The 11,734-nt window shown below is 27.1% G+C and overlaps 1 protein-coding gene across 1 annotated transcript; it reads left to right on the forward strand.

The window, feature by feature from the left end:
* Nucleotides 1-8,999: 8,999 nt before the first annotated feature.
* On the forward strand, nt 9,000-10,790 carry LOC102578646 (NAC transcription factor 29-like). Its single transcript, XM_006367680.1, has 3 exons — nt 9,000-9,171; nt 9,856-10,136; nt 10,350-10,790. Exons 1-3 carry the CDS (start codon nt 9,000-9,002, stop codon nt 10,788-10,790), a joined length of 894 nt encoding a protein of 297 aa, XP_006367742.1.
* Nucleotides 10,791-11,734: the final 944 nt, after the last annotated feature.

Below are 11,734 nucleotides of genomic sequence, written 5' to 3' on the forward strand. Positions count from 1 at the left end.
CTAGATCTCTAATGTCATGACAATACAAATTAAATATTAATTGTAATATTTTGAGACATTAATTTTCTAATGGCTATAAGAATGTTTTTGCGTAAGAATTAAACTTAATTGTAATTCTAAATATAGAAATTAACATTCAAAACTTTGAAAAGAAAATTTAATGCATTCTTGTGTCAATATACAAGAAAATAATGAAATTTGATATTAAAAAAAGTCTTGAAAATGATATTTATGTCAATATACAAGAAGATAATGAAATTTGATATTAAAAAGACTTGTAAAATGATATTTAATGCATTCATACTCACTTACTATTTTTTTAAGAATAAATTATTTCTATATGTCCATTAAAAAAATGTATGTAGGAATTAATCTTAATATTTTGTATTCCGAATATTAGTATCTTCATGGCTTGATCACTTTGGATTGTATGAGTAAATTGGTGTTTTATATTTGCTTCCACGCTTTTATCTGATTATTTTAGTGTACATGCATTGTACGTTAGCACATGTGTATCACATCAAACAATAAATATAAATTATTGAAAATAATAATTAACATTAAAATAAATGTAATATTTGTGTAAATGATATTACACAACTTTTGAATACAAATATGATAAATTTCGTTAGTATTTGTATCTCACTATCACCGACCACTATTATCATAACTATCACTAATCATAATCGATAAATCATCTCCATTACTCACTACTATTTATCGCCAACCACCATTCACCACAACGAGTCAACGATTAGCCACCACACCAATTACTACCACCATCAACTACTGAAAGCACAATAGCCGCCAACTGTTTCTGCCACAACCATTAGCTAACATCATCCCTAATTGGCATCCATAACCATTATTGCTATCCATCAACATATAATTTTTTATTTTATTGATATAGTAGTAAATTAATTTACTATTATATTATTTTTTATATTTATTAATGTTTAAATAAAAGCAAATCTTATATATTTAGATATTCAAAAAGGCAAACAGTCTAAATTATTAAGAATTTAGATCTTAATATTTAAATGTGTATTAAGATTCAGACATCTAAATAATAATGCAACTTGATTTGTATATATCTAGAGTCAAATAGGTTTTTTGATTAAAAATTCATGATTGTCACATCATTATAGAACAATTATTGCTGATAACAATTCATTGTGCTTCAAAATCAAGTTCTTAGACATTTTTGCTTGTAAAATTTAAGTCTCTCGGACCTAGAAAAGCTACAAAATGAATTTACAACTTTTTGTCACCTAGTGATGTTTTTCCTTTCCTCCCTTTTAACTATAGTGGTTCATTAACTATCTAGCTAGTGGATGAAGTAATACAAGGTGGTCCTATACATTTTCGATAAATGTATTTTTTTTTTAGGGTAACATATTTTTTATTCGAAAGTAAATGCTTTATTTTAATACCATGTCATTTTGATTATCGATTGTTAGGTCATTTGAAGTCCCTTATAGGAAATAAATCACATGCAGGAAGATGTATAATTGAAGATCACCAAGTTGAAGAAGCTCTAACTCCTTTTTCTCGTTACTTAGAGGATATTGAGTCGAGGGTGAATGGGCAATTCTTTGATGATATAAAGTTTTTAGCACAAGGTCCAACTTCATATGCAAGAAGATTTACTTTTTATAACATAGACGAGTTCAAAGTTCAAATTTCAAATTTTGCCTAAAGAACAAGAATTGCAAACTCAAAATAATGGAGTTTTTCTTATCTGTGACACTTCTTGTATTGCATTTAGTGCTGATAGAAAAGTTGGAAGATATTATTGATCTTAATTATTATGACAGTTTAAGATTGTGTTTTTCAAATGCAAGTGGGCTGACACAGATAAAAGGTTCAAAGAAGATGTTTGAAATTTTGATTGTGCCAATTTTTCTAAATTAATTCACACTAGTGATCACGAGGATGGGGATGAGATTGTACGTGTTTATGGATTGAATGAGATTCAAGCTGGGGAAATGATTGAATTTGTCAGCGGTATAAAATGAATAGCCTTGAATCTTGAGAGTTAGAATGTAAGGATTGTTGTCTAACCTCATTTGTTTTCATTAAGATTAAGACCTCTGAATCTGAATACACGTCTGGATATTAAGATTTGCATTAAAAGTTAGGTGTCTAGATCTGAATACACATCTGAATATTAAGACGTGGTCTCCAAATCTGAACACTGAATGATTATTGTTTGTTTTCAATATCTGAATGTGCATACGAAATCAAACATTATATTAATAAAATGTTATAAAAAATTCATTTCAACAAAAAATATTACTTTTTGATTAAAAAAAATCATAATCATCAAACATAATATAAAAAAAATCACAAATAAAAAATATTTTATAGGTACAATATAATATCAAAAAGTTCAATAAGTATGATAGATAAAAATAATAAATAAGGTATCACATTATCAGCGCCTAAAGAATTCTTATTTTTTTTTCCAATAACATTAATCCAATTCTCTAACTTGTGAACCTCTAACCTCTAACACATGTATTGTATAATGGCTCTTCCCATCCAAGTCCATCTAATTTTTAAAATATTCTTCAATATAGGTGCACTATTTTTTTAAGCAATAACTCTAGAGCAGTAATCATCTTCTCATCAATTTCCATCGTACAAGTTTTTTTTCTTCCCCAAAACTTTTTTTCCAGCTGAAACTGAAGATTGGGATGTAGAATTATTAGGAGCTCCATTATTTTTGTCACCAACTAGTTCAACAACAATAATATATCAAAGAGTCTCAATAAAATTATTGGCCTAAGACAAAATTCTAATAAGAGACCTCAAATATGTATACATAGTTATTATTTTTAATTATGAATAGTATTTTTTCACTCAAAACCCTTGATGAACATCATTACACTAAAAATATTATTGCAACAAGTGTTCTTGACAAACATCAATACACCCTAAGAAAATTATTAATATAAAAAAAATACTCTAACTTGTGAACCTCTAACCTCTAACACATGTATTGTATAATGGCTCTTCCCATCCAAGTCCATCTAATTTTTTAAAATATTCTTCAAATATAGGTGCACTATTTTTTTAATCAATAACTCTAGAGCAGTAATCATCTTCTCATCAATTTCCATCGTACAAGTTTTTTTTCTTCCCCAAAACTTTTTTTCCAGCTGAAACTGAAGATTGGGATGTAGAATTATTAGGAGCTCCATTATTTTTGTCACCAACTAGTTCAACAACAATTATATATCAAAGAGTCTCAATAAAATTATTGGCCTAAGACAAAATTCTAATAAGAGACCTCAAATATGTATACATAGTTATTATTTTTAATTATGAATAGTATTTTTTCACTCAAAACCCTTGATGAACATCATTACACTAAAAATATTATTGCAACAAGTGTTCTTGACAAACATCAATACACCCTAAGAAAATTATTAATATAAAAAAAATACTTGTAAAGATTATGAAAACTTACCGGTTAAAGAGGAAAAAATTGGTGTTTGATTGAGAAAAGAGAGTAAGAAAATTTGTAGTTGAGAGAGCAAAAGTCACGCAAAGACCGAGAGAGGCGATACAGTATTATTTTATAACTTATGAAATAAGTCTGAATGGTGTTAAGAGTCTCTTGCAGATTTGATCTGTTCAAAACTTTTCAGGTCCATTAAGAGGCTTTTTGAAAAAAAAAACAAATGGACTTAATGGACTGAAGCTGAATCATTCAGACTCAGACCTAAAAATTAAACGCACTTAATGGGCTGAATTTGAATGATTAAGATTCAGACCTCTATTAAGTGCAAACAAATGAGACCTCGTACCCAGTATGCAAATATGATCTACTATATTGATGATGAAACTAATAAATAATGATGTGTAGCTATATATCTATAACCAAGAGATGTGTTCGACATGAGAAAAGTTGATGAATAAGAAATATATAAGAACGAGCCATACCAACAACAAGAATTTGTTTATTTTTTATCTTGATTATAAAAATATTCAAATTTCAATAAAGGAGCATATGTCTGAACACATATAACATGATTTTCAGTTCAATGTGAAGAAAAAAATAATTGTCTTGGTTAATCACATCACTCGTTTATAAAAATGTAATCTTTTCACATTGTATTTGAGACTATTGGTTACTCTTGTTTTCTTGGAGTAATATTATTCACTAGATGAACTAGTAATTATAGTATTATTTTTTTTATCTTTGTTAATTTATTTTATCTTTTGTTAATGGAAATATACATAAAATCCCCCCTCAACTTGTCTGCATAACTTAGTTTAACAATGCAACTTTACAGATGTTTTTTTATCCCCTAATGTAGTTCCAGTTAAATTAAATTACCCCCTAAAAGATGATGTGGCAAGTTTGTATCATCAATTTTCTACAGGCGCGTGAAGATGAAAAATAAAATAAAAAGTTGTTTCAAACTATGCACGTGCCATCTTCTCTTAGGATGACAAAATATATTAATTACTCCATATTTTACTATTTCTAAAAAATATTTTCTTTTTAATTCAAAATTTCTCTTTCTTTTATCCATTTTTTCCCTACTTTTTCTACCTTCCTCTTTCTTTCTTCTTTTTCAGTCCATCACACCCAGTTACAACAGAGCATTTTTTTTTCAAATGTCAATATTTTTCTGTTCTTTTTGTTTCTCCTTTTTAATCTTTTCTTTGTTTTTGTGTTCTTCTTTGACAAGAAACTTGATGTTCACTTTTTCGACACGATTTTTGGTGACTTATTTTCGACATCAAGAAAGTGTCAAATCATCCGTTAAAGAAGTCACAAAAAATAGATCATAGAATCTTCACCCAACTTACAAAAAAAAACTAATATTCTTATGGAAAGAGTATTTTCGATCTTCAAAAGAGGGGGTTGAGGAGTAGCTGAAATCAGAATTGAAATTGAAATTGGAATTTAATAAAAGTTTTTATAGACTTTGTTGTTAATTCATGTAAGAAGAAAAGTTGAAAAAAATTTGTTATAGCTTAGAGTTGCAAAGGTTGTTCGGATTTCTCTTTGAAAATGAGAAGGTGGTTGAACTTGAGGACAACAATGGAGAAAATTCAGTTATTTAGGGGATTTTAATAATTAATTAGAGATTAATTTATGAAATTATAATTAATAAAAAAAACTAAGAATAATTAACAAGTAAAAAAACAAGAAAAAATTAAATTTAGTATAATTCCAAATTAAATTTGATTTTTCTTTTTTATTTATTTTTTAAATATTATTTCTTATGTGGATCTAATGTGGCGTTGATGTGGCACTGATGTGACCCTGATGAGGCGTGTGTGTAGTGCACTTCCCAGTGTGAGACTGGTATTGTATTGTTAGGGTGGGATTAAATTCACTTCAAAAATGTTAAGAGGGTATGTAAACACCCGTGTAGTTTAAGTACTAAAGTAAGTTATCGTGCCAAGTTCGGAGGGTTTTTATGTATTTTCTCTTTGTTAATCATAAATATGGAAAAAAATTATGTTCACAGGTGTATTTCTAAGGAATGTGCAGAAAGATAAATAACATACCAGTTTGCAGGAGAGAAATTAATTTAAAATAATTGTAGTAACAATCGCTAAATGGCCAGAAAATTTGGCAAGAAAATTAAAAAGTCTATAATATCCTTTTTATTTTAAAATAAACTTATCTTTTTTCCATTTTTTAATTAAAAGCTATTAAAGTTAAAAGGGTAAAAATGTTCACAAAGGTAAAATAAAATAGTGTGAAATATATTATTTTACCATTCTGGCCAAATTTTCTTATATATATAGGAGAGTAATTTGCAATACGGTTAAGTCAAGTGGCAAGCTAATGAAAAGTCACTAGGTAATTTTAAAACAAAGTTAATAAATACTGCAGTAAAACTTTTGAATTGAAAGTATTCGAATTTTTTGAAAATTCATTAAATTTTTAAAAATAACTATTTTTTTTTAGATTAAAAATAGAAATTCATAAGTAGAAGAATTCTAAATGAACTTTTACTATTTCACAAACTTATATTTTCATATATGATATTTGAATTTATTTAATTTTAACATTAAATAAAATATACTTATTATTGTTATTAATATTATTATTTATTATTATTAATAATAATATCAACAAGAAAAACAACCACAACCGTAGCAATAGCAATAGTGGTAAAAAAATTCACGTTTACTAATTTTATCTAATCATGTTTTAAATTTAAATATCTTACACGTTAAGAAACAAACAAAAGAAAGAAAAGAAGATGAATGAGAAAATAAAAAAAGCGTGTGAAAAATCATTTCATTAATTTTCAAATATTGTTTTCAATTCACGTTTGAAGAAAATGTGCATTGTATTTTCAAAAGAATAAGGATAAGAAAGAGAAATTAAAAATATCTTTTTTTAGAAATTGATATGATAAAGTGAATTTAAATATAAATGGAATTTGAGTTGAAATAGATCTGTTCTAACTTTTTAACTTCTCTTATATACTTCTACAATGTTATATAATGATTAGCTTTAGGGTTGTTCATGGTTTGGATAAAAACCGATCCAAACCGAAAAACCAAACCAAACCGATTAAATGAACCGATTTAATTTGGGTTTTGGTTTGGTTTGGTTTTAGATTGTTAAGAACCGATAGTATTTGATTTGGTTATGGTTTTGTTAAAAAAAATCGAAGAAATAACCGAACCGAACCGAACCGAACGAACAAGTTATATACATAAATTTTATTATTATACATACATAATATATTATATTCATAAACAATTTTAAAGATTTTACATATATTTCATCAAAAAAAATTATGATTTACTTATGAAAGAAAAAATGTCCAAGGTGAGAACATTTTTCTTATTGGTTTAATGTATATGAGTGTCTATGAAAATTCTCTGTGGGACTAAAAATGTCATTGTCTCTTCCTTCTATGCCAAAATAGTGAATTTTGAAGTTTTATTCACTAAATTCAATAATTGAAAGTTATGTAATGCCAGTCATTCTAACTATTTTTTTGTTTGAATGGATTGTTGTCACTTTTTTCACATTTTAAATGAATTGTTTCTTTTATTTTTGTGTATGGTTAATAACCGAATAACCGAACCAAACCAAACCAAAACCGAAAATAACCAAACCGATAAATGTATATTATATTTGGTTTGATTTGGTTTTGATAATTTTAAAACCGATTAAGTTGGTTTGGTTTTGGTTTTGACCAATAACCGATCCAAACCAAACCGTGAACACCCCTAATTAGCTTTATTGGTGAATCTGAAAAGGATTATATTTGTGCCTACACTCTTAGAAAAGGATTATATTTGTATTCGTTATATTTTTTTGATATTTTTTTCCTGTAATCCAACTTTAAATACATATTTACCCTGGGGACATGAGACTTACCAGTCCAATGGTAAATATGTACCTAAAATTTAATTGCAGGGGTAAATATATTAAAAAAAAGTATGACAAAGAGCAAATATGATCTTTTTCTAAGAGTACAAGGGTAAATATGACCCTTTTCTAAGAGTACAGAGGCAAAACGAACAGTTCACCTATTTATGGCGAACTACAACTACCATCTTTTAACGCAGTAGTCGCCGTTAACTCCAAATTCATCTCAATTACTATTCCCTACAAAGTATATTTCTTTTCATCATTGCATTTTCCAACTTTCCTTTGGTATGATGTAAAATATTTATTTTATATAACTAAAAGAAATCATTTATTTTTTTTAAGAGTATCAACTAAATTCATTCGACGTAGCAATTATGTCATATGAAAAATGTCTATATACGATTAAATATCCAAGCTTCACAAATTATGCTTTCGTCGGCTGTCACAAATAAAATTGGATATTGACTTTTATTGGGAAAACATCTAGAATATATTATGTAATATAGCTATAATTTTGATTATTTTTAGTATGTAGCTATAGTTTTGTGGAATTTTTCTATTCGGTTTTTTAATTGTATAAATCTAAAATTTGTATAATTTGGTTCTTGATTGTATAAATTCAAAATTTGCATATTTCGATCCCTGATTGTGTATATGCTTACTCTAGCTATTTGTATACAATTTATGAAAAAATCATAATAAATTACCCTGTTTTGTATATTGACAAACGAAATATAGCTATAGAGCCTATGATGTTTATATCTTTGTTATTTATGAAAATTTTCTCAATTTCATTTGCTTAAAAGGGATTATTATCTTTGTTATTTATGAAATTTTCTCAATTTTATTTGCTTAAATGGGATCATGGGTGAAGGAACCTGGTCCTCTGGTATTTTAGCAAAATTAATGTTTGATTTTTTTTTTTTTAAATTGAAAACTTTGAAAAGAGATAAATTATATATTTAACTAATTATCAGGGCTTCTTAACTTTAACAATCTAAAAAGAATTACTTTAAAATTATATATATAAAAAAACTAGTCATATCAACTAAATTGTAAATAGACAGATTTTAAGAAAATAAAACACACACAAATCAGATGATTTGAAAATAAAGGACCTTTTTTTTCATTTAAAAATAACTAAACTTAAAATAGTTCTAGAAGTTAGCTAAATCTTAATTAGCAGTCCAAATAGTCCCTAATGGTCAATTTTATGATTGATAATTAGTAAAAACGATATGATAAACTGCGTTGATCGTTTGCAAATTTAATTAAGAGATGACCCGACTGTTTTTTTTTTTTAATTAGAAGATAGCCACATTTTCTTTTCTTTAAAATATATAAAAGCCTAAGTAATTAGATAAGATGAAAATATCTCCTAAATATTTTTACCTAATCTTTATCTTTTTTTTTTTTTGAAATTCAAATGAATTTTATAAGATAATTCGTTTTAACCGTATTAGAGTATTAAGGAGTCTATTATAAGAGTCCATGAGGTATAAGTTTGTTTGTGAAACATTAGAAGTGTATGAATTAAGTTTGTTTGTCAAAGAGTTTTCCTCTATCAATGGAGTCAAACAACAGTTGGAGTTATGTGAGTACTCCTCATTCCCCTAACCCTAACCCTAATATGGTTGGAAGAAGGGATAATAACTTTGTTTATCCACCAGGTTATCGTTTTTGTCCACATGATGAAGAACTTATTCTTCATTATCTCAAGAAAAAAGTAATGAACGAACTTTTACCATACAACATAATCAAGGACGTTAATCTCTACAAGTATTGTCCTCATGAGCTTGCAGGTTTTGTTTCTTCCTAATTACCAATTATGTATATGTTAAAGAAATTTTTTCTTGTAGTTTTACTTGTTCATATTCAGAATTTTTCATTATTGTTTTTGTCTACATGATGAAGAATTTATCTTTCATTATCTCAAGAGAATTAACTTTTAGTCTTGTTTTGTTCATGCCTAATAATTTTCAATTGTTAGAGTTTATGTATATGTAAAATAAATCTTTTCTTGTAGTTCATATTTGTTCATAGATTTGTTTATTATGTTCTTCATATATATTTTTATTTCTTTTGACATTAGATCTAATCACATTTAAACACGAAATCTTTTCTAATCACATTTAAACACGAAATCTTAATTGTTACTTTTTTCTTTGCTAAAAGATTGTTTAGATTTATATTATACATATCTAACATCTTTTCTACTCTACATACCGTTTTTACCTTTTTTATAAACATCTAACACGAACTAGTAGAAGAGATCAACATCTATTATATCAATATCTTTCAATAATATTGTTACATTTTGCATTATTGAGTTACTCTTGGATATTGATGCTCAATACTGAATTATGCTTATTTTTTTTATAACTATTCATTATTAATTCATTAAAACATAATCATTTTAATCTTTTCTTAACTTTCTAATTTAAAACTATTAATTGTTTTACTTTTTTTTTTGACAAATCAAATAGAGAACTATTCAATCTTGGGAGAAAAGGAATGGTACTTTTTTACTCCAAGGGCTAGGAAATATCCTAATGGTGAAAGGCCAAATCGTGCTGCTGGAACAGGCTACTGGAAGGCTACTGGAGCTGACAAGCCTATTATACACAAAAATGTTAAAGTTGGATTTCGAAAGGCTTTGGTTTTCTATGAAGGTAAACCTCCCAAAGGCAATAAAACAAATTGGATTATGCACGAATTTAGAGTGGATGAATCGCGCACGATCAAAACACATGCATCTGACATGAGGGTAAATTATCTATTTCATCTTTTCTATTTCAATAGTGTTTACTTGTTTTCAATATGATTAAATCTTTATAGCATGTTATTTGTTTTATTTATTTTTATTTTTTAGTTAATAGGTAGGTAACCTAATTAAAATATTATATTATACTGTGTTGGTATACTTAATTAAGTTGTTTTCATTTTACTATAATTATAGTTATCATTTTTGTTATTGTAGCTCGACGATTGGGTTCTATGTAGGATTTACAAGAAAGCTGACAAGTCATCCAAAGCTAAAGATGACCACGAGCAAGAAGATTCTATGATTTTAGCAGAGGTCGAAAATCCTATTAATTTAGCGGAGGTCGAGAATCCTATCAATTTAGCGGAGGTATGGAATCCTATCAATTCAGCGGAGGTAGAGAATTATCCTTATATGAATTCATGTGATGAAGTTGGTAGACAACAATCTCAGCCAACTCATCAGAATAATCAAAATAATTATAATTCCCATTATGGAGCAAGATTAAACTATGGATTGAACCTTCCACCACCATTTCCTCACGAAAACATGCATTATGATCCAAACAACAGCAATTGGTTGGATTGGATTAACAATGCTTATGATTATGGTAACACAGATACTGATGATTTAGATGAGAACCAATCCAACGATTAAGCTTGATTAGATCGTTATTAGCGAGACAAATCTATTTATATTAAGAAATTAGTGATAGCTAGTTCATTAGCTTAATTTCACTGTTTTTTAAAAATTAGATATAGAATGAATATTAGTGTTGCTATTTCCTCCTTGTAATTGGTTTGAACATTGTATTGTTTAATTTTTACTAGTAATTAAGTTGTCTCGTTCTATTGTATCGTTTGCTCTACTTTTTTTTTTTTTTTTTTTTTTATCATTTGCATCTACTTATTCTAATCAAAATTATTGGCTATCACGATTGAAAATCACTTTTTACCTAATCTTTATCTTTTTTTTTTTTTTTTTATCATTTGCATCTACTTATTCTAATCAAAATTATTGGCTATCACGATTGAAAATCACTTTTTACCTAATCTTTATCTTTTTTTTTTTTTTTTTTTATCATTTGCATCTACTTATTCTAATCAAAATTATTGGCTATCACGATTGAAAATCACATTTTAGATTTGTCTATTTGATTATTATATATTTAATCAGTTTTGATGGGGAACCAATGAGGAAATTTGTTATATTATGCCAAGATTCTATTTTGCAAATGCCTTTCAATTTAAGAAAAAAAATTAATTCGTAGACTCCATTGTTTTTACCCTATTTCTATACTATCATGGATCACCCACTACCTGGTGTTGGTTCCCCTCTTGGTAAAGAAAGCCTCCATTTTGAGTTCGAGAAATTAAATTTAAAGTGGAATCGATTCAACTATTCAAGTCGGATAGTATTTATCTACTCAAAAAACTCGATTGCAATAAAAGATAAATAACTTGGTGATTTGACCTAGACCCCTAGAATATGTTATTTTCGAAAATAAGCGGGTTTCTTGTTTTTTTTTTTTTTTTTTTATATATGGAGATAAACAAAAATACTATTATCTCAAAAGTATTTATATGTTATCTAACAAAACA

The sequence above is a fragment of the Solanum tuberosum genome, unplaced genomic scaffold (assembly GCF_000226075.1).
Source record: "Solanum tuberosum cultivar DM 1-3 516 R44 unplaced genomic scaffold, SolTub_3.0 scf00846, whole genome shotgun sequence".
In the NCBI taxonomy this organism is placed as follows: domain Eukaryota; kingdom Viridiplantae; phylum Streptophyta; class Magnoliopsida; order Solanales; family Solanaceae; genus Solanum; species Solanum tuberosum.